The 23895-nt window shown below is 41.5% G+C and overlaps 1 protein-coding gene across 3 annotated transcripts in view; it reads left to right on the forward strand.

The window, feature by feature from the left end:
* The window catches only part of itgb4 (integrin, beta 4), a 58426-nt gene that overhangs the window by 10998 nt on the left and 23533 nt on the right, over nucleotides 1–23895 (forward strand). For all 3 annotated transcript variants that reach the window (XM_057826281.1, XM_057826282.1, XM_057826280.1), the window contains 25 exons: nucleotides 4279–4367; nucleotides 4467–4549; nucleotides 4623–4724; nucleotides 4797–5001; nucleotides 5066–5162; nucleotides 5243–5414; nucleotides 7185–7448; nucleotides 7532–7621; nucleotides 7822–7944; nucleotides 8513–8680; nucleotides 10279–10355; nucleotides 10463–10671; nucleotides 10753–10856; nucleotides 12258–12353; nucleotides 12542–12677; nucleotides 12750–12875; nucleotides 13353–13471; nucleotides 16961–16994; nucleotides 17067–17261; nucleotides 17340–17443; nucleotides 17527–17585; nucleotides 18827–18850; nucleotides 22079–22227; nucleotides 22323–22502; nucleotides 22580–22728. In XM_057826281.1, the coding sequence (XP_057682264.1) occupies nucleotides 4292–4367; nucleotides 4467–4549; nucleotides 4623–4724; nucleotides 4797–5001; nucleotides 5066–5162; nucleotides 5243–5414; nucleotides 7185–7448; nucleotides 7532–7621; nucleotides 7822–7944; nucleotides 8513–8680; nucleotides 10279–10355; nucleotides 10463–10671; nucleotides 10753–10856; nucleotides 12258–12353; nucleotides 12542–12677; nucleotides 12750–12875; nucleotides 13353–13471; nucleotides 16961–16994; nucleotides 17067–17261; nucleotides 17340–17443; nucleotides 17527–17585; nucleotides 18827–18850; nucleotides 22079–22227; nucleotides 22323–22502; nucleotides 22580–22728 (3141 nt within the window). In that variant the 5' untranslated portion in view covers nucleotides 4279–4291. The remainder of the gene's footprint in view (nucleotides 1–4278; nucleotides 4368–4466; nucleotides 4550–4622; nucleotides 4725–4796; nucleotides 5002–5065; nucleotides 5163–5242; nucleotides 5415–7184; nucleotides 7449–7531; nucleotides 7622–7821; nucleotides 7945–8512; nucleotides 8681–10278; nucleotides 10356–10462; nucleotides 10672–10752; nucleotides 10857–12257; nucleotides 12354–12541; nucleotides 12678–12749; nucleotides 12876–13352; nucleotides 13472–16960; nucleotides 16995–17066; nucleotides 17262–17339; nucleotides 17444–17526; nucleotides 17586–18826; nucleotides 18851–22078; nucleotides 22228–22322; nucleotides 22503–22579; nucleotides 22729–23895) is intronic.

The raw sequence follows: 23895 nt of genomic DNA on the forward strand, positions 1-23895 counted from the left end.
CCAAATAATGAAAACAACGATGTCCAAGTTATCCGATGTCCTTTTAAAATGCTTTTATCGGCTACCAGGTAATATCGGACAACTCTAATTATAATACTTTTAAAAACACACGTGATCCAGTGAAAGTAAGATGAAAGCTTGGAAAATGTTCATACTGTCGATCCTGCGTGCAGTGTCAGGTTGCTTTGGGTTTTTTCCAGGTGGTACGAAGTAATAGCTTCAGGCTAATCTTTGTTTTCAGTTGATTTTGTTATGTAGCCCGTTTTCATGCCTGTGACATGTCACGGTAGGGTCAGGCCAGTGCTAGGATTGTTTTTGTCTGCAGGGAACATCTATTTACCGAAACGGCTTTAATGTTATTTCTAAGATTTAATATGTTCACCGCAACTTGCATCGGTTGAAAAATGCTTTACCTGCACATATTTCTGTGATTGATGGTTATGTTTTGTAGGAAAAGTGCTGTTCCGTCCTATGGTGGTCAATGATTTATGTGACACACATACAGTACACACCTGTGGTCAGCTCACACTCACGAGGAGGTGTTAAGGTGTCTTTCCCATGTGTTTTTTTTGCGGGTGTGTAACCTGGACAGCTCAGTTTCTCACCTGGAGGAGAAATTCTTGTTTGAAATTGTGAATCATCTCTCAACAAATCACCGTTCCTTTTATGATCCATTTATTTTCTGTCATTTGTCATTCGTGGTGTTTACACACACGCATTAAGGTAGCTATGGCAATATGATAGAATGAGTTTAGCTGGCAAGGGTTTGCATAGGGACGGTATGGGGCGCCGTTCGTAAAGCAGCACATGCCGAAAATTACGACAACATTTTCTCGCATTTAGCGCCAAGCGGTGTTAAAAATGTGGTGTGAAATGTTTGCAGTCACTTTTTTTTTGCACATTTACAACATTATTTAGCAACTTAAATATTTATTTTTAAATAAGTATTGGACTTGAATGTCTAAATCCAGAAATAAATATTTATTTAAATCTTAAATTTATACAGTATTCTATATATACATATTTTTTTTTAATTTATATCCTAAATATATATATATGAAATTTTTATCCAAAATATGTCCTAAATCTGTTTTTTGTTTTGTTTTGTTTTTTTTTATATTAAATCCTAAATGGATGTTATATCTAAATACTATATTTAAATCTTAAATCTGTAAACAGTTGAAACTAAATATTTACTATGGTTGTTCCGATCATGTTTTTTTTGCTCCCGATCCGATCCAGATCGTTTTAGTTTGAGTATCTGCCGATCCAGATATTTCCCGATCCGATTGGTTTTTTGTTTTGTTCCCGATTCAATTCCAATCATTCCCGATAATTTTTCCCGATCATATACATTTTGGCAATGCAATAAGAAAAAAAAGAATAAAACTCGGACGAATATATACATTCAACATACGGTACATAAGTTCTGTATGTGTTTATTATGACAATAAATCCTCAAGATGGCATTTACAATATTAACATTCTTTCTGTGAGAGGGATCCACGGATAGAAAGACTTGTAATTCTTAAAGGGTAAATGTGACTTTGTATATTGTGACTAAATACTGCCATCTAGTGTATTTGTTGAACTTTCAGTAAATAATACTGCTGCCATTTAACTTCTGCCCAAATGCATGATGGGAAGTGCAACAATGACTGTGTGTCGTGGTACCAATTGATATATCTTCTCTGCGTTGGGAAATAACATAGGGTGTTAAGAAAAAGATCAACTACTACCTCTCTTCCCCACATTGCTTGCCACAATATTTCTAATGGTTGAGCGAGGGATTGTAAGGCTTTAGCCAATTAAAAAAAGGCTTCAAAGGCTGCCAAATTTCTCTCTACTCATGCTGCATTGCCTTTTAATTCTATGAATACGTAAGATGGGGCCATTATAGATTGAACGCGAAAATGCGTGAGTGGGTAGTGCAGCGCATGTGTTCATTGTGTTAAATATTTAAATGTTATTACCGCCATTACCTCGATAAATTTGATAGCCCTACTTTAAACCAAAACTACAGACTCTGGATGAGTGTAAGACATTTTGTCTGTAACGTTACATACAATTAGAAAACGATTTAATTAAAAAATATATATATTAAAAAAAGGCATGTCCGATATTTTTTTGCCGATTCCGACACTTTGAAAATGACGTGATCGGACCTGATCGATCGGCATCCCGATCGACATCTCTAATATTTACCATAATATTCAAATTCACATGACTGGAGACCGGAAGTAACAAAATAAAAGCTGGAGCAGCTCAGACTGTTTGTTTACGTTGCTTGAAAATGAATAAAACCTACTCAACGGTGGCAGTCGGCTCTTGGACATGATTTATTGTGATGATAACAATATTTAGGTAAAATACACATTTAGGAGAAGCCATTTAAGGAGTATTTTGTGCTTTTAGTGTCACTTTTACGCACGAGCCCTGTAAAGTTACTAAGAATAGCCACGAGGGGTCTCTGTTGGACTGGACTGGAGAGCAAGGTTGCCTTTTCGAACTTCAACTGCAAAAATCACGCATTTCCAGCCGAGAGACAGTCTCTTCAACGTGTCCTGGGTCTTCCCCGGGCCCTCCCGCCAGTGGAACATGCCTGGAAAACCTCCCAAGGGAGGCGTCAAGGAGGCATCCGAACCAGATGCCAGAGCCACCTCAACTGGTTGCTCTCATAATGGAAGAGTAGCGGCTCGACATAGAGTTCCGTCCGAGATTACCAAACTTCTGACCCTATCTCTGAGGCAGGGGTCCCCATCTGCCGGGCCGTACCGGTCCGTGGCGTATTTGCTACCAGGCCGCACAGAAATAATAATTTATTAACGACCGAATTCTGGCCGAATTAACCCTGTGCCCCTGCTGAACACACCAATATCCCCGTCTACTCTAGATATAATACTAGGGGATAGATTACAACGTCGTCATAGAAATCCATTGATTGGACTGCTAGCAGTACATCATGTTTATGTATATAATATATCTATGTGCGCTTGTCCTCGATAATAACGTATTGCTAGGCCGCGGGCGCAGCACATTTGTTCCCGGAAATAATTAGCCCCCACACGAGCGAAGATGACTGAAAAACAGACGTCTTTGGAGATATTCCTACACCGAAAAGGGCACCTGATGAGCCTACAACCTCGAAGACCCACGAACTGCGAAGGAGTGGATTCGTGACCCGTTTGTGAATAAACCGAGTGATTCGAGCATGTCCGTGCAACAGGAAGATCAACTTGTAGAGATCGCAAATGACGGTGACCTTATTAAACGTACATTTGAGACAACAACTCTACCAAGGTTCTGGATTAAAGTCATTCTGGAATATCCTGACATCGCTACAGGATTAAAGTCATTCTGGAATATCCTGACATCGCTACAAGAGCATTGAAACCTTGCTACAATTTCCAACATCGTATCTTTGTGAAGCGGGCTTCTGTTTAACGACAAGGCGAAGTTGTTAATGGTGAGAGCGGTGTGCAGTTGTGTGCAGCTTACATGGCAGGATGTATCTGATGAGAACTTTTCTACAAGTCCTTCCATGATCAAACGTAAGTTAATATTCCTTTCTTTCAATAAAGTTTGTTGTGTTTACTTTGGAATCGCTGCATTTGCGCATTTTGCAGCTAAATTTAACGTTATGCGCAGAACCTCGTTGCAATTTTTGATGGGTTGCAAAATTTGTCAGAACACCGGTCCGTGGAAAAAAAAGACCCAAATAACGACTGGTCCGTGGTGCAAAAAAGGTTTGGGGACCCCTGCTCTAAGGCATAGCCTGGACACCCTGCGGAGGAAACACATGTCGGCCGCTTGTATCCGGGATCTTGTTCTTTCGGTCACGAACCACAGCTCGTGGCCATAAGTGCGGCTAGGAACGTAGATAAAATGAGATCTTCGCCTTTCGGCTCAGTTCCTTCTCCACCACTATGGAACACAATTCTCATGGGGTCACCACCTGTGAAAGGGGCCAAAGGGGTCAGGTGCGGCAGCCAAAGGGCCTTGGCGGTCTGACCCCCAGCTACAGAAGCTAACTCGAACAAATGTTCCAATCAAAAACTGCGTTCTGTATATCTTTATGTATGTACTGTATCTTAATGAAATTCAGCTTAAATGTTAGTAGGCAAATCCATTATTTTCTACTTTTGCTTAACTTTGACCAAGGGAAAGTGCAGGTGTTTCAAGTCATATCTTCCTCAGTTTTCTTTCTCGTTTTTTTGCCGTTGGTGTTTGTGTGCCAATCCTGTCGCGATCCCAACTATTCATGTGCTTCTGTTTCAGTTGCAGGGAGGCGATGGGGAGATGGACTTTGCATCTCTCAGTGGGACTTGGGCTTTTGCTCATTCTCATGACCTTCTCTTACACTGAAGGTAGCACGCAATGATGACTTTCTTTTGCAGTTTCTCTTTTTGAATCTTTTATTATGACTTTCTTTTGTGTGTTGACCATTTTCTTTTTGGTCTCCACAGCCAACTATTGCTTTGACACCAGGTCCAAAACCTGCTCAGACTGCCTGCAAGCAGGAACGGGCTGCGCCTACTGTCCAGAAGAGGTAAGAGCATCAAAGATTGTTGCTTAACCTAATCAAATGACCGTTGCTTCAATGCAACATCTCTCTTCTTCAGACCTTTAACGGACCTCGCTGTGACCTGTACGAAAACATCCTGGCTCAGGGATGCAGCGCTGCCACCGTGATCACGGCCAAAAGCGGCATGAAGATCGAAAGAGTAAGTTCTCTTCAATCGTTGATTCTTCTGAATCGGCTGAACCGCTAAAATTTCTTCTCGTTTGCTCTTCAGAAACAACAGATTGACATCCGAAGGGCGCAGTCGCAGGTGTCCCCGCAGCAGATGAGCATGTCTTTTCTGCCAGGGGAAGAGAAGACTGTCGACGTGGAAGTCTTTGCGCCAACCAAAGGCCCTTTGGATCTCTACATCCTCATGGACTTTTCCAACTCCATGGAAGACGATTTGGACAACTTGAAGAGGATGGGCCAGGAGCTGGGTGAGCGTCTCGGGAGTATTTGTCGTGTCTGTCGTACGGCTATTATAGCGTTATAATCTAACAGCTTCACTGGTGAAGAAGCTGTCAGACGACTACACCATCGGATTCGGAAAGTTTGTGGACAAAGTTATTGAGCCCCAAACTGACATGAGACCTGAAAAGTAAGACGTGCTCCATAATTAGCATTTAAAAAAGAAAAACGTTTCGTGTATATATTCTCCCAACCTCGTATTTCCTCCAGACTCGCACAACCGTGGCCCAGAAGCGACCCACCGTTCTCTTTTGAAAACGTCATCAAACTGACCAAAGACTTGAACTTCTTTACCGATGAGCTCCAGAAGGAAAGAATCTCTGGCAACCTGGATGCTCCCGAAGGAGGCTTTGATGCCATTCTGCAGGCTGCAGTCTGCGGGGTAAGATTAAGAGTCTTTGTTCAAAAAAACTAAAAACGACAGTCGTACCGGCCCAAAATTGCGAGTAGGTCCAGCTGCAGTACCCGCAGGGGAAGCGGTTGGCGGATGACGAACGCTTGACCTGATTGGTCGTTGAAAGCAATGGACAAGCGCTCCAGCTGGTCAGAAGAGGTTGCTCTTCAGGGAGGACCTGAAACCATTCCTCCAGCATCTAATTAATTTTAAAACTAGGTATATTAATCCTTTAAAGCAGAATTAGTGGGTGCGGATTTCCGTTCCAACCCATCAAGAGGAAACCTTTACACCAAGCTGGTGTCTTGCAAGCGCAATCACTTGATCGCAGCCAGGCACTTCTTGTTTCAGCAGAAACCTCATTGGTTAAACTATCTGTGTTGGATCAGTTGGAACAAAGACCAGGACCCACTACGGCCCTTGAGGACCCACCCCTGATTTGAAGTCATACATTTAAATTTCAGATATCCATTGCCATCTATCATCTATCTCAACTCCCTCTTCACCACGACGGACCGATGCAGAAGCCGCATCACCGCGGACGCGGCTCCGATCCGCCTGTCTATCTCCCGTTCCATTTTCCGGTCACTCGTGAACTTGGGCAAGGAACTCATCCCTGACCTGGAGAGGGCGTTCCAGCTTTTTCCGACTGAGGGCCATAGTCTCGGATTTGGAGGTGCTGATTCTCATCCCGACTGCTTTGCACATTTGGGTGCAACCGTTTCAGTGAGAGTTGAAGGTCACGGTTCATTGAAGCCAACAACATTACATCATCCGCAAAAAAGCATAGATGCAATACTGGGGCCACCAAACAAGACCCCCTCAGCTGTGCCTAGATATTCTGTCCATAAAGGTGATGAACAGAACCAGTGAAAAAGGGCAGCCCTGGCAGAGTCCAACTCTCACTGGAGACGGATCCGACTTACAACCAGCTACACGGACCAAACTCTGACACTGGTCATACAGGGACCGAACCCCCCATATCAGGGATTCTGATACCCTTTACTCTCGGAGCTTCACCCACAGGACTCACTGGTGAACAGGGTTGAACGCCTTCTTCAAGTCCACAAAACCCATGTAGTCTGGTTAGACAATTTCCCATGACCCCCACAAGAACCCTGCTGAGGGTATGGAGCTGAACCACTGTTCTGCGGCCCGGATTAAAACCACATTGCTCCTCTTGAATCTGAGAGTCGACTTCCCGACGGACCCTCCTCTCCAGTACCCCTGAGTAGACCCTCCCAAGGAGGCTGAGGAGTGTGATCGCCCGATGGTTGGAACACACCCTCCCGTCCCCCTTTTTAAAAAAGAGGGACCACCACCCCAGTCTGTCATGGAGGTGGAGCACGATGGCGAGCGCCTGGTGGCCGGGCCTGCACCCATGGGGTCCAGCTGGTCACAGCTCAAAGAGGTAACGTGGGTTCTCCTTCCCATGGGCTCACCACCTGTTGGAGGGGCCAAGGAGGTCGGGTGCGCAGAATGTTGGGTGGCAGCCAAAGGAGTGGTCCTTGGTGATCCGATCCCCGGCCGATTTGTGTACGCGCCACCCCACCTAATCACATCTTTCTCTTTCTAAACCCATTAATTGTCAGTACTATGAACAACAACAACAACAAAATAATGCACCTGAGTATAAGTCGCAGGCCTAACCAAACTACTACTAAGTGCTATTTAGCTTCCGTAAAATTGGGTACTTCCCATCTTAGTGAATTATTTTTTTGTTAAACTGTTCTATCATCTGATTCCCCCAAAACCTAGGATAGTATCGGTTGGCGCGAACACAGCACTCATCTGCTGGTTTTCTCCACCGAGTCCGCCTTCCACTACGAGGCCGACGGCGCCAACGTGCTTTCGGGCATCCTGCCGCGCAACGACGAGCAGTGCCACCTGGACGCGGACGGCAGATACACGATGGATACCGCTCAAGACTACCCCTCCATACCCACACTTGTCCGTTTGCTGGGCAAACACAACATCATTCCCGTATTTGCTGTCACCAACCACTCCTACACATACTACAAGGTTGGCGCCTATTTTACGTGACATACAGTATATTTCTTTTGTTTCTAACATGTTAACTCAATAGCCTTGTTGTTGTTGTCCAGAAACTCCAAACGTATTTCCCGATTGCCGAGGTGGGCTTGCTGCAAGAGGACTCCTCCAACATCCTGCAGGTCATGGAGATTGCGTTTAAGGTAAAAAAAAAATGGTTGCTTCTTTTGACCTGTCATAATCAGGGGTTGGAACTCTGTATACTTCATGATACGATTTGCAATATAAGACACGATTATCTCTCTATATGGGTGTGAGAGTCTGTTGATATGATAATATATGATGATCCCAATAGGTTAGGTTAGGGTTAGGGTTTCACTTGTTCCTGTGTTTATTGTTTCAGAGTATCCGTTCTAAGATGAGCATTCGGGCAGAAGACAGGCCCAAAGCTTTCGAGGCTCAGTTCCTATCCACCGCCGGAAAGGTCGCAGAATACGGAGCCTTTGATTTCAAGCCCGGAGCCATCGTAAGTGGACCGACAAGCCACCGAACCACTTTAGATAACCGTGAAATTAGAAGCCGAGGGTGTCAGGTTTGCTGTTGAACTCCGAGACAAGTATCAACTCAAATCAGAGAAAATAATCAGACTCAGCCAAGGATTGCCTGCTTCGAAGACTTTATAGATAAACAAGATATATATATACTGTATCAAGGGTACAAACAATGTGATCCAGACAAGCCTGTGACCACGCAGAAGGGCGTTGCTTCGTATGCTTTCTTATTACAGCCCAACCCTGGTGATTTTCCACAGAAAAACATCCTGAGTTACGACCTTGAGCACGAGCTCTCGCTGGTACAAGAGGGAGTCAAATCAGATAAGGCAGTAAACAGATACCCATTGTAAAATGTTCAAAGGGATATATGTGCAGCGCAAGAACATGGATGCATACAGTCTCACAAATGAATATAGTTTCACAGCAGTTATGTGTTTTATGAGCATGAATAAACTATTCTTTCACAGAAGGTCAAACTCATCTAATCCTACTAGCGTCCAATATTTTTCACCGATTAGGTCTTGTATTTGTTTTGTTCAGGGAAAATTCAAGATGCGCCTCAAAGCCCAGAGGATGATCGACGATTCTCCGGTCTGTAAGATGGACGTGGATGAAAAAGAAGGCGTGATGAGAATCAAACCAACAACCTTTAGCTCTGCCGTGAATGTGAACGCCAGAGTGCTATGTCCAACTTGTGACTGCGAGAAGGTACTGTCGATGAACATAAGGTTGTGATTCTTGTTAAGGCTATGCATTACGGTAATGAAGGACATCCGCTAAAGCTAGCCCTGAAGTAGCAGAATGCTATGATGACTCAGTGTTTTTTTTTTTTTTCCATCAATAGTTTGAGCTCCCTAATATTTTGTTCACAGTAAAAAAAAATATTATTACACGTTATGGTAATGATCACCTATGATGAGGAAGTATAGCATATGTAAAGATAAACTTAACTAATTACAACATCAAAAAAGGCCAAACAATCCTTGTATGCCATCTTTTGTCTGCCCCTCGTTGTGGTGCTGAAGGAATTCCGCCTCCCGGCCAAGCCACACGGAAACGGTGCTCAGCTGAGACCGCTCCGCGACTCAAACGGCAGGATCCAAAATCCCGCGCGTTCCCCTCCTGTGTTAACCCTTTGTATTGACTCCATGTTCCAAAAGTTTGAAGAAGGCTCACTGAAAATAGGTTGACAATTTATTCGTCGACAATGGTCAAACAAAGAAGGCAAAACCAGACGACTGCGGAACAATACTGGATCCAAAACAAGGCTACATAGACATGTTTCCGAGTAGCAACTGTTTGTTATCTCAGTGTCCAGTCTTTTTGAAAGCTGCGGTGGAGTGGGCTGGGCCGAAGGTGTGGCTGGGTGTTGTCTTGGGATCATCCCTCTGTGGCTGGTTTTGGGCGGTTAGGTTCGTGCGTCATCCTTCGTGGCTGGGACGTGGTTGCTCCAGCGACCGACGCCGGTCTTGACGTCCCAAGCGCCCGCTATCAACTTGTTATCCTGGCTAGGCGAGATGCTACTTGTTTTAGGACAGAGCGCCCTGCTCTTTGTCCTGGAGTTGGTGCATCAATCTTGCGGCGACTTTGCGGCACCCATACTTTTTTTTGTAAATTTTTTTTTTTTTTTTAACTGTATTTTCGGTGTTCAAGTAAAGTACTCAGTGGTGTGCCTGCACAGTCGGCCAGCACACACATATGCCCAAAAAAAAGCCCAGTCAAAATGGGCACTTTGGGCATGTAGGGGAGAAGGGGCAGTTGCTCAAGCACCCTCTGCCCCCCCCCCCCCCGCACGTGCCACATGATGAAGAAAAATAAAGAGCTCAAACACACTAAATTGTTATGCAACTGGCAACAAAATGGCAGACAAGAAACTGCAGGGGCACAGGAAGTCACTCATATCAGGAGGTGCTGAGGATTTTTTGATTTTGTTTTTCCAATCCAAAAACAGTCGTTTTGTCATGCTCGTGTTTTTTCTCTATTCAAGGCGCGCACAATGGTACTCCTACTTTTATAGTACTACTACTAGGCTACTACAAAGACAGCATTCTATTTCATCTACAGTGCGCGTTGGAGTTTTTGTATTGGAAATATAAGAACCTGTGTATTATACTAAAAATCCTCGCATCGGACTTGGCCAAATAGTAGACATAAACATCAGTCAACTAAAAAATTCAGGTTTTTATGACAACAGTAATTTCTTAAATCTTCAAAGACATACTGTAGTCTATCTTAGCTTCATGAGGATCAAACAGGTTGAAGACTTGCTCCTTTATTCTCACTCGGCTTGCGTCTTTGTCCTCCAGACTGCCATCCGTAACGCGCCCAGATGCCATGGAAACGGAGACCTGGTGTGTGGGAAATGTCAGTGCCACGATGGCTGGTGAGAGCCTCCATTAAAAAAAATAAATAAATAAAATAAAATAAAATGCATGTTTTTCTTCTTGTATAACAGCGACTAATTTCAATTCGTCTTTGTTTTTGGTTCAGGTTGAGCACATTCTGTAACTGTTCCGCTAGTGCTTCAGCGCTTGACACCAGACTGTGTATCGGTCCAGGATCTACTGAACCTTGTTCAGGTCGTGGAGATTGTCTGGAATGTGGAACCTGCGTCTGCTACAAACCTGACCAGTTTGAAGGACCTTACTGCCAGTACGATAGAACCCAGTGTCAGCGATTCGGAGGCTTCCTCTGCAACGGTATCACCGACGTCTTGTTTTTAGACTTGATGCGAACGAACCGGTATGCCTAACCGGTATGTTCTTCGTTAATTTAATCAGATCGTGGATCCTGCATCATGGGTCGCTGTGTATGTTCTGAGGGCTGGGAGGGAAATGCCTGCGAGTGTCCTAAGAGTAACCAAACCTGTCTGGACAGCAACGGGGTCAGTAAAAGCTTATCAATCCTATTGTGGGATACTCGTGAGGCTTTGTATCGCAAATGTGTGTGTTTCTCTGTTGTTCATTTCATCTGGTATATCCTGACATAGACTTCATAACCTATTGACATGACTCGGGAAACGGGGCCGATTCGTAGGAGGCCTATTTTCAAAAACTCCAAATATTTTCAAAACCAAAGCTGCTACCGACCTAAAACCAAAACAGCCATATATCAGTCTCCATGAGCAGCGGCATCAAAAAATTCAAAGTCGTTCCCTTATAAATTCCCGATTAATTGTTTTTTATATAAGATGCACAAAAATCACCAAATGCAGAGATAATCACCTATATTTTCAGGATCAATAGCAATATTTAACATATCATATAATTTTTTGACCAAAATAGCAACTTCATTTTTTACATTTACTGCAAGTTTTCAACAGCTAAATAATCACTCAATTTAACATCAGAAACTTAATACCTGAGGAAAACATGCAGAATCAATTATTAATAATATGTAATAAATACTATATACAATCACAACTTATTATAGAATAGACTAGCCCTTTATTATCATTATACACTATACTGTATACTGTTAGCGAATGAAGCTAGCGGGAGCCTGGCATAAACATAGCTTTTCTGGTGAAAATTCTTGTGAATAAATGCTTAAATCCCCGAATTCTTCATAGATATGGACGTAAAACAATCTCGGTTCTTGGTTAAAAGCAAAAAAAAAAAACATGCAGTTAGCATTTATTTTACGTAAATATGTCAAAGTACAATGCCACTCTGTTAGTAGATGTAGCTAGCGGCCACCTGATGTACACAGAGCTTTTCCGGTGAAAATGATTGGGAATAAATGCTTAAATCCTCGAATTCTTCATAGATATGGGCGTAAAACAGTCTCGATTCTCAGTTAAAAGCAAAAAAAAAAAAAAAAAACGTGCAGTTAGCATTAATTTACATAAATATGTCGAAGTACAATGCTAGTCTGTTAGTAAATGTAGCTAGCGGCCGCTATATGAAAAAAGAGCATTTCTGGTGTAAATTCTTGAGGCTAGTCAGTTACGAAAATTAGTCGCCTCCGTGTGTAAACAAAGAAGAACATTCCTGCGAATAAATGCTTCAATCATACATGCATGGTACGAAAAATAGAATATCATTCCTTGAATCCCCGAATAAATCACTCCTGAGACAATCCTTCCTGTTTGTCTGTGGTACAGCTTTCGTAGTTAAATCCAATCGTAAGTAAATCCAAGCTTAAATCCGACATGAGCGTGTGCCGTCTTCGGCTATTACTAAATGAAGCTCGGCCCCCTCTGGTAAGGAGTTGCGCAAAGAATGACAAAGTGACATGTCAATAGTAATGAAGTCTATGATTCTACTGTTTTTATCTGTCTCAGGGTGTGTGCAATGGACGTGGAAAATGTGTTTGCGGCCTTTGCGAGTGTCCGCAATCTGGTTTTGAGATGTCATCGACCTGCGAGCCAAATTTCCAGGTATCTATCTATCATGTATCAATTTTTAAAAAGTGTTTTTTGCCCAACAAATCTGCATAAGTACGATTTCTATGTCTATTATTATTGATCCAATTGTGAATAAAAAGTCTTTCAGGTCAACTTTCTAGTCATGGGAAAATAATATAAACAAAGTTTTCTGAATGTGAACCACCTTCTGTGTTGGCCAGGCCACCACTCTCGGCGTGTGCGAGGCTACGAGGAGCTGCGCTCAGTGTCAGGCTTGGAAGACGGGCGAGAGGAAGGATAAGGAGGAGTGTGACAAGTGTTCTTTCAGAGTCAAGATGGTGGATGAATTAAAAGAAGGTGCTGGAAATCTCGTGATAATTCATTGCATGTCGTCATAGTCATAATAAATGCAATGATGTGTGTTTTCAGCCGATAAGGTGCTTCATAAATGCAGTTTCCGTGATGAGGAGGACGACTGTACGTACCACTACACGGTGGAAAACTCCAAACTTTCAACATCTAAAGATTTGGAGGTCGAAGTTCTCAAGAAGAAAGGTGACAAGATTTCTTACAATAAAACAACAAAAAACATTGGCTTACGTAACTATTCTTTCGCTTATCGGTAAGGTGGACTTCTATCGCCACAGAAACTTTAAAAGAGGCTTTTCTTACCGGAATTTTCAGACTATAAGGCATATCTGACTGTAAAACGCACGAAAACGGCATTTGTTCAGATAAGCCGCACTGGACTATAAGCCGTAGCTGCCCTCACTGTATTATGGGATATTTACACCAAAAGATATTAACTGGAAACCCTTTATTTGACAGTGGCGTCATTAGACTGTCATAAGACCGTCATAAGAATGACACTTCATGTGATCTGTCATAAGTATTCATTAACGCCCATGACAGTGTCATGTCATAATTATGACTGTCTTCTGATAGTCTTATGAACACACTGTCAAATAAAATGTTACCTTTTCCAAATGAAACTGTTGAATTATTGTGAGAGATTTTTTTTTTTTTTTTCAGATTGTCCAGCTGCTAGCCTACTCTGGCTGCTCCCTCTCCTCTTGTTCCTCTTGTTACTGCTAGCGCTTCTGCTGCTCTGCTGCTGGAAATACTGCGCCTGCTGCAAAACCTGCTGTCAGGTAGGAAAATAATTCACTCTAATCAATAATAAGGGATGGGTAGCCAACAGAGGGCGAAAAAAGTAAAAGGGCAAAATGCAGTACAGGTAGTCCCTGGGTTACGACATACACAACTTACGCGGTTTTGACTTTACGACACTAGAGTCCCGTCTGCCATTTTGTCTGTCCTCACTAAACGTGAAGCGGCATAGGGTCGGTTGTCGACGGGCTTACACTCACAAGGGATTCACACGATTAATGGTTTCTAGATCACAGAGCTGATTTGTGTACACTCTACCCCTCCCAATTACTTAGCTTAAGACTCCCCAACCCCCCTCCCCTTCTTTCCCTGGTCAACAGGCCCCCCACATGGTGTCAACCGGAAATACATCTACAGTAGCTGACGATAGTACCAACATATTCATAGTTAGTGTAGGCGTTCAGTGTATTTCTTGTTGTTTTTGTGTTTCTCTTCTTTTCTTCTGTTCCCCCATAACCTCTTCCTGTTCGCTGCTTTTTTGTAATAAACGAGGTATGTTGAATGGTCACAATGGGAATATGTCATACTTTCAATGTGAAACATTAAAACTGTTCAGATCAATCGGACAGTTCAACTTCCATTCTCCGTGTCAAACAGCTGAACACGACAGGTTAAAAAAAAAAAAAAAAGTTTTTCAAATGTACTTGTGTCCAAAAGTAAAAATTACAATTTTACCGTCATTTATTTACAATTCAATTTGCCGATTCAACCAGCTATTAAAATAAACATCGCTTTTTGTTGCTGCTGTTGTTTCTTTTTAAACAAGTGCAGTTGTGCTAGTGTTGACTAGTGTTTTTTAGTTCGTCAGAAAGTGCTGATAAGAACTAACGAAACATATTCCTAATAACTTCATATGCCGACAACAACAAAAAATCCTTAGAAGTTCGGCAAAAGATGGGAAATATCAATGGCGTACCGCAAGCAACACATCACTTCCGCTCATTAATATTCATGACATTAGCTACTGTTGCTAAGTAGGGACAAGCTACCGTTTGTCCCAAATAGGAAATGAATGGAAATCGTGTACGAAGGAGATGTTTACAGAGCTAAACCTACCAATTCTCTCCGAAAATGATGTGCCTGGTGCCAAATTCACTGGCAAAGATGTGGAAGAACATAAAAATGTTCAGTTAAAGAGATGGCTTGAGTGTCGAAGGCTGAAAAAGACGAAAAAAACGAGCCGACCTAAGCATAGCCTTAGCTTTTTTATCGACGTGACAGACAATGACATTCTCCTGTTTCAACAAACTATCCTTTACCATCAGCCCTGTCTTTCTTATATATCCTCTGGTTGTCCTACGTCTCTTACCGTTCTTGGGGGTAATTTAGTTAGCTTTGTGTAGCGATCGCAAATGCTACTCAGTGACAGCCAAAGAACACTTTTAATTTTTTCAATGATAACAAATTTTAATTCTATCATTTATTTACACTTCCCCCTTACTAAAGTTGTTTTTTTATAAATATAACAGAAACGGTAACACTGTCAGTCAGATACCATTTTAATTTTCTCAGGTCATTCATTGTCAGACAGAAGCACTACGGCACAACGTTACGCATAAAAAATACGTTAAAAATATAAAAATGGCTTACCTCTTTGTCCTCTGAAAGACCATGAGAACCCAACAAAATGTTTGCTGCATATGAAATGTGAATGGATTCACCGAGCTGGTGTTAAAGTCCGCGCAAGTTGATTCGGTCTTCACATTTTCTCCTCCCGAGTTTTTGGTTTCCGGAAACGTATGAAGAAAACATCCTTCATGTGTCGTAATGTCTAGAGTCGTTTCTACAAGTTCCAAAAAAGCAATGCGTGATCGGCATGTTCGTTTTTGAAAGATTACCGGCGAAAAGTCGCACAAATTACGTTGTTTCTATGAGAGGGCGGGTCTATAATGTCCTACTTCGGCTTTACTGCCGCTTTACGATGAGACGTCACGGTCTAAAAATAGCATGCGTGTGGCACTCCATTGATCATAATGCAAAGATTGTTGGTTTAGGTCGGTGCTTCTCAATTATTTTCTGTTACGCCCCCCCCAAGGAAGACGTAAATGTTTCGCGCCCCCCCCAAACTCTCTGCCGCCACTGTAAATAGTATCATTTGTCTATAAAATTACTATTATAAATACGCATCTGCCTAACATTGAGTCCTTTGTTTCTAATAAAGAAAAAAAGTAACATAGATCAACTTATAATAAAGTATAACTTTATTAACATTGTTTTGTTTGTAACAGAGAAGACTTTACGCGCATCAATTTGCCTGAATTTAAAAGAAAATCACATCCAAACTGTAAAAAATACACTCAAGGTACATTTTTTACCATTTGATACAGAAAAATAAAATGTAATAAAATCAGTAAATAATAACAAATTAAAATTGATTAGAAACATTCACTCATGAGGACAATATGCCCAAAAAATTGACTCAAAAAAACAAAACTGAATAAAAGAAAAAAAGAGTGTCCTTGGACAGAAGGACAGTTTTTATTTTTGCTGCTCACAGTATTTACCTCCTCTGCAATAGTGTGGAGTTATTTTGCAATGAGCATGCAAACAATGCTCACTGGTTTACTGATATAACACTGACAAAGCAGGACGATTGTTGGCAATATTCGGCACATTTTCACTGAAAAATAATCAAGCGGCTTATCAATGATATTGGGGTCTAATGTCTTTAAGTGGCGTCTTAATTGATTTGGCTTCTAGCTGTCTGCTATAATTATTTTTAGACACAGTAAACAGTGGTCTTTTGTCATCACCCACTGTATTAAAAGTCAAAGCTAAAAGGCAAACGGCACGAAAAAAGCGCATTCTTGGCGGCCGAGGTAGAACTGTAGGTGAGGGCGGTCGTCGTGACGATCCCAAGCCGAAAATGGCACTTCTCGGGAGGCGACGTGAGAGCCGGACAAGACAGTGGGTCGCTGCGTGAGTGAGTCCAGTCGGAAAACGGCTTTCGATAGCGGCGGCGGCACACTGCTCTTCATATCTGTTTTCTGTGTGTGCTGAGTGCTCTTCCTTAGTTCAAAAATACTGCGCGCACTCTGAAAATGAGAGCGCCACAGCCACCCACTGAGTGGATGTGCAAGTACACTTTATTCCAGTAGGGCAAAAAAAAAAAAAAAAAGCATGTTCCCCGAGGTCACATGCGCCCCCCCGGCATCGCTCTGCGCTCCCCCAGGGGGGCGCGCCCCACTATTTGAGAAGTACTGGTTTAGGTGAACAAAAATATTTGTATTTCTAATGTATAGTGTTATTTTACTCCCCAAAAAATCCATTTATTACAAGGAATAAATACTCTCACTCCTCCCACACGCTAAACACATTTAATCTAATTAAAACTTAGTTTCCCTAATACTCTCTTGCTTGAAATAAGAGCCAAGCATGTTTTTTGTTGTTGATGAAACAGAACAAAAAGCACTGATTGTCACGATAAACTGAAAATGAAGCTAACGTCTTTTCCTTGTGTCTCTCTAAAGAGCTGCCTTGCCCTGCTGCCTTGCTGTCGGAAAGGTACCACGTCATGGACTGACTTCAAATCCTTTCATTTCCAACTTCTCCGCATATTAATTATGTTCTTTCCAGGTCGCATGGTTGGATTCAAGGAGGACGAGTATCTTCTCCGCCACTCTCTGCTCACATCAGACCACCTGGACACACCTATGGTGAGGACGGGCCCTCTCAAAGGGACCGATGTGGTCCGCTGGAAGGTTACGGATAACGTCCACCGAAGTCCCAACCACCCCCAGGCTCTAATCAAGCCCAACCCTAAAGAAACCAGTGAGTATATAATGTGTTTAAAAACAGTGTAACATAAATAAGGATCTAAAAATCTGATTTTTCTCTCCTCCTTTGTAGTTCAGTATCCAATCTCCCTGCGGCTTAACAGGCGCTTTTCTGAGAACCTGTCTCGTCCTGACTCCAGAGATGCAGAACAGCTTCGTAAAGAAGCAGCAGATAATGTAAATTGGCGTATTTGGTGTGTGATTTCATGTGGACGGGTGTACGCAATATTCACTGTGGTCTGTATTTGTTTTTCATTTAGCTTAATGAGGTCTACAAGCAAATTCCTGGGGCGCAGAAAATGCAGAAAACTTCATTTAGGTAAACTGTGGAATTTATCACTAGTGTAGATTGGACGTCTGGCACTGTCAATGGCAGCAAATGAGTAAAAAAAAATAGGATTAGTTTTTCCTCTGGCCAAGATGAATCACTAGTAGACGTCAATGACAGACAATGATGGATGGATGGATGGATGGATGGATGGATGGATGGACTATAATTATATTATAGTGACATTATCATTATAATGCGTAGTGGTAGTAGTGGTTGGGGTTGCGTTATGCATCCACAAGATGGAGCTGTGCTAAAGGGACTCTCATTCCATGATTAACCAACACACGTAGTCCCTGGGTTACGATTGACTCGACTTACGTGGTTTCGACTTTATGACGCCAGAGTCTCGTCCGCCATTTTGTCTCCAGTTTTTTTTTTTTTTTAGTTGCATCAACAGTACCTTATTGTACGTCTCGGGATCTTAACATTTTCCGTGCCGCTTTTCCTCACGAAGGTCGCGGAGGTGCTGGAGCCTATCCCAGTTAACTATGGGTATTAGGTGGGGTACACCCTGGATTGGTTTCCCAGCCAATTGCATGGCATAACGAGACATACAACCATTCACGCACACACTCATACCTACGGACAATTTAGAATGTTCAAACAGCCTACCATGCATGCTTTTGGGATGTGGGAGGAAACAGGAGTTCCTGAAGAAAACCCACACAAACTCCACGCAGGAAGGCCGGAGCCCGGGATCGAACACTTGATCTGAGAACTTTGAAGCGGACGTGCTAACCACTCATCCACTGTGCCGCTTTATTTTGTTCAACCCTTGTATATTAGCTGAAACAACTTACAGCCTTATGTTGGCCAAACAAAAGCACAGCTGTCCTTTATCCATGTCAGTCATAAACGGACAGTCCAGCCAGACCCAACGCTGACACAGGAGGGCAGCGTATCCTCCATAGATAAGCAAAATAAAATACTTTTGGACTTTTTGGGTAGTTATTTTGGGGGTACTTATAGGAATAATTGCGATTGAGGTGAAAATTCGGTTTACGTCTCCAGCACAGGATCGGAACTCATTCGTAACCCGGGGACTACCTTTATATAAGGCGCACTGGATTACAAGGCGCACTTTTGGGTTTTGAGACAATTGAAGGCTTTTAGGTGCGCCTTATAGTGCAGAAAATGTTTGTTTTTTGTTTTTTTTGTTGATTCTTGATATTAGAATCTGTCTCATTGCAACACCAGTTTTAATCAGCTACATGTCCTTTTTGTTACAGAACACAGAAAAATGCAGGAAAAAGGTAAGATCCATAACAATACAGCGGTACCTCTACTTCTGAAATCAATTGGTTCTGGAAGTAATTTCGTCACATGAAAATTCTGTAAGTAGAGACGCGTTTTCCATGTAAATGCCCTAATCCGTTCCAAGTCCCCTAAAATTCACAGATAACGCTTTTATAATGCGTAAAACATGTAACAAATACATGTTACAATTTGATTATTGCACAGTAAACATAAAGCCAGAATTGTACATAATGTTAAAAAAAAAAAAAACAAGAATAAAGAACAAAGTTAATATACTCACGTAAAGCTGTCGGAACACGAGGGGCGAATGAAGAGGAAGTTAGCATACACACATACGCATACAGTAGAGGTCCCGCTAAGCAATGGATGCTAAGAATGCTAGGCAATAGCCAATGGCAGAGCAGCTAAAGTGCTGGCCAAAAGTACTGGCACCCCTGCAGTTCTGTCAGATAATGCTCGATTTCTCCCAGAAAATGATTGCAATTACAAATGCTTTGGTAGTAATATCTTCATTTATTTTGCTTGCAATGAAAAAACACAAAGAGAATGAAAAATAAAATTAATAATCATTTTACACAAAACTCAAAAAATGGGCCAGACAAAAGTCTTGGCACCCTTAGCCTAATACTTGGTAGCACAACGCTGAGACAAAATAACTGCGAACAACCACTTCCGATATCCATCAATGAGATTCTTACAGTGCTCTGCTGGAATTTTAGACCATTCTTCTTTGGCCATCTGCTCCAGCTTTCTGAGATTTGAAGGGTGCCATTTTCAGATCTCTCCACAAGTGTTCAGGACTGGGCTCATTGCTGGCCACTTTAGAAGTCTCGAGTGCTTTCTCTAAAACCATTTTCTAGTGCTTTTTGAAGTCATTGTCCTGCTCAAACATCCATTACCTCTGAGGGAGACCCAGCTTTCTCACACCAGGCCCTACATTATGCTACAAAATTTGTTGGTAGCCTTCAGACTTCATAATGCCCTGCACACGGTCCAGTGCCAGTCCAGTGCCAGAGGCAGCAAAGCAACGCCAAAACATCAGTGAACCTCCACCAAGTTGACTGTGGGGTGCTTGTTCTTTTCTTTAAAGGCCTATTTTTTCCCCTGTAAACTCTATGTTGATACCTTATCCCAAAAAGCTCATCTGACAAGAGAACATTCTTCCGAAATGTTCTCAGGTAAGTTTTGCCAAACTCCAGCATGGCTTTTTTATGTCTGAGTCAGAAGTGGGGTCTTCCTGGGTATCCTACCATAGAGTCCCTTTTCATTCAGACGCTGACGGATAGTACGTGTTGACACTGTTGTACCTTCAGACTACGGGACCGCTTGAACTTGCTTGGATGTTAGTCGAGGTTCTTTATCCACCATCTGCACATTCTTTTGTTGAAATATCTCATCAGTTTTTCTTTTCTGTCCACATCTAGGGAGGTTAGCCGCATTGCTCTGGGCTTTACACATATTGATGACACTGCGCACGGTAGACACAGGAAAATTCAGGTCTTTGGAGATGGACTTGTAGCCTTGAGATTGCCCATGCCTCCTCACAATTTTGCTTCTCAAGTCCTTAGTCCAGGGGTCCCCAAACTTTTTCCTGTGAGGGCAACGTAACTTTTCCCTTCTCTGATGGGGGGCCGAGGTCAGTTTGTAATTGAAAAGGTGTGACGATTGCAGGAGTGCCTAAATGTAAAAATGTCTTGTTTTTCAGAAAGCCACAATCAAATAACCCTTTCTGGATTCTTCACGGAACAAAAGTAAACAAATTAAAAATAATAATAATATAAAATAATATAATTAGGGCTGTCAAACGATTAAAAATTTATAATCGAGTTAATTACAGCTTAAAATTAATTAATCGTAATTAATCACAATTCTAACAATCTACAAAATATGCCATATTTTTCTGTAAAATATTGTTGGAATGGAAAGATAAGACACAAGACTGATATATACAATCAACGTACGGTACATAAGTACTGTATTTGTGTATTATAACAATAAATCAACAAGATGGCGTTAACATTATTAACATTCTCTTAAAGTGATCCATGTATAGAAAGACTTGTAGTTCTTAAAAGATAAATGTTAGTACAAGTTATAGAAATTTTATATTAAAACCCCTCTTAATGTTTTTGTTTTATTAAAATTTGTCAAATTTTCAATCAAAAAATAAACCAGTAGCTCGCCATTGTTTATGTCAATAATTACACCATGCTCACTCATGGTACTAACCCATAAAAACAGTTGGACCCAAGCGCCAGTAGAGGGCGCCAAACACCAAGAAACAAGTAACAAGCTGACATTACACTGTACTGTCATTTTAATGACAGCCCTAAATATAGTATAATATAATACACTATAATTATAATATAATATAATAATAAAACTATTAATTAAATAAATAATAACCAAATAACCCTCTCTGGGTTCTTCACAAAAAAAAAAGCCAGGAAATAAATAACACTATTGGGAAAAAAAAAAAAAAAAAAATTTGTTCAGGGGGCCGGACCAAACGTGGCCACGGGCTGTAGTTTGGGGACCCCTGCCTCAGACTGTTCTTTGGTCTTCTTTCTTTTCTCCATGCTCAATGTGGTACACGCAAGGACACAGGTTGAGCCAACTTTAATCCATTTTAACTGGCTGCAAGTGTGATTTAGTTATTGCCACCACCTGTTATGTGCCACGGGTAAGTAACAGGTGCTGTTAGTTACACAAGAGAAGTATCACATGATTTATCAAAGGGTGCCAATACATTTTTGGAGTTTTGTGTAAAATGATAATGATTTTTTTTTTCATTCTCTTTTGTGTTTTTTCATTGCAAGCAAAATAAATAAAGATATTACTACCAAAGCATTTGTAATTGCCATCATTTTCTGGGAGAAATTGAGCATTATCAGACAGAATTGCAGAGGTGCCAATACTTGTGGCCAGCACTGTATAAAAATGTTATCTCCAGTAAACTCTGGAAGCTGCGAGTACCAGCCATACTGTTTTTTTGCCTTTCGTATCCTGAAATTTCTTTCTTAACAAGAGGCAATAGAATAGAATAGCCCTTTATTGTCATTATACAGTTGTACAATGAAACTGTATTTGTAATATTTTCCTGTTGAGGTGTGTCTTAACCTGAAAATTCTATATGTAGAGACGTTCGTAAGTAGAGGTACCACTGTATTTGAAGTTTAAAAGCAGGGAATCATCAAATGTCTGACCCTCTTTTTGCTCTTCAGGCAGGACTACACCATCATGGACACTATGCTGTCTGCTCCTCGCAGCAGCTACCCAGAAATTGTCAAGCTGACTGAAAGAAATGTCCAGTCCGGACACTTCCATGACCTTAAAGTGTTGCCCGGCTACTACACTGTTGCGACAGACAGAGGTGTGATGGGAATTTTTCTACTAGTTTGTTGTAAATGAACCGTATTTGTATTTCACTTTTAGTTTAATTCGACTTTTTTTGGTTGTTGTTCACAGAGGCTACAGGAGCTATCGAATTCCAAGAAGGTGTAGAGTCACTGGATGTTCATGTGCCTCTCTTTACCAAAGAGGAAGATGATGACAAGAAGCAGCTGCTGGTGGAGGCCACAGATGTGCCGCTGGGCATTGCCCGAATTGGAAAACGCTTGGTGAACATCACCATTATCAAAGAACATGGTCGGGAGAAAAAGAATGAAATGATTCCGTTTCATCTGCCGATCGCACTGACCACGTCTTTTACGTCTTCTCCCAAGCCTCTAGTATCTTCTCCTTCCTCCAGCCAGCCTATACCTACAGTCGACAGGATGGAGTGGCCAATATTCCAATTGGTAGAGAGATCATTGACGACGGACGCACACAAGTCTCCTACCGTACACGAGATCTCACAGCCAAGGATAAAAAGGTTCAGTACCCAGTTGGTACCTGTATGCATTCCACAATGACCCTACTAGTATTGATATCGTTCGTTTGCTGCTATCCCGTCCACTTCAAAAGGATTGGACCTTTAATTCTTCAAAATGATTGGATCCAGAACTTTCAGTGGCTGATAATGAGTTAAGTTAAGCAGCGTCTGGCGTTGCCACAATAGCAATTCATTTACATTAGAGTTGTACGATAATGACTGTTTAACCGATAACCGATATTGTCCAACTCCGAAAATCTGTTACCGATATAAAACCGATTCCGATGTATGCTGCTGTCGAGCACTTTCTGCGTTATTACTAATTGTACTGTGATGGCCGACTGGATGCTTTAATAATGATAAATGTAACAACTTTAAGGTTTTCTAAATTAATTAAACATTTTGTGAAAATTAAGGGAACAACTTAAGCTGAAATTTTAGAAAATAAATGTCCAATATGAATAATATAAATGTATAAATTAAAATGAGCCCAAATGTCCATTGTTAAATAAAAGGAATCATTCACAATTAAATCACGTTTACAGTTGTTACCCTAAAGAGTCACTAGGAGAAGACTAATGCATTACAAATCCAGGCAGGCAATCATCAGACATGACAATGCAATGACAATTCCCAAGATGCATTTTGCTGGGCTTTTCCATAGATTTCTGTATTTTATTACTTTTATACTTAATGGCTATTTCTTTCTGGTAACACAGTAGTTGTATGTAATGAGTTTATAATTGGTTATTTTTCAATCATATATTGTTCATTTCATATTTGCACCATGAATGTAAAAGGTCTGCTGACATAACAAATCCCAAGCATCCTAGAGATGTAATGGTCAATCAGCATAACCGCTATGCTAAACTGTGACCACCCCTTGTCCAAAGGCAGAAGGCTTCTAAATTCACGTTAAAAGCAATATGCATATTGGCCCAAAGATAATGAAATACTGATATTATTATTTTGCCATGTGTCAAAATAGATTTTGCCATGTTTTTGCCCATGTGTCAAAATGGATTTTGCTATGTGTTTTTTGTTTTGTCATTTTTTTGCCATGTTACAAAAAGGATTTTGGCATTTGGCATATTTTTTTGCCATGTGGCAAAATGGATGTTGCCATGTGGCATTTCTTTGCCATGTAGCAAAATGGAGTTTGTCATG

Source organism: Corythoichthys intestinalis, chromosome 21 (genome assembly GCF_030265065.1).
Source record: "Corythoichthys intestinalis isolate RoL2023-P3 chromosome 21, ASM3026506v1, whole genome shotgun sequence".
Taxonomy (NCBI): domain Eukaryota; kingdom Metazoa; phylum Chordata; class Actinopteri; order Syngnathiformes; family Syngnathidae; genus Corythoichthys; species Corythoichthys intestinalis.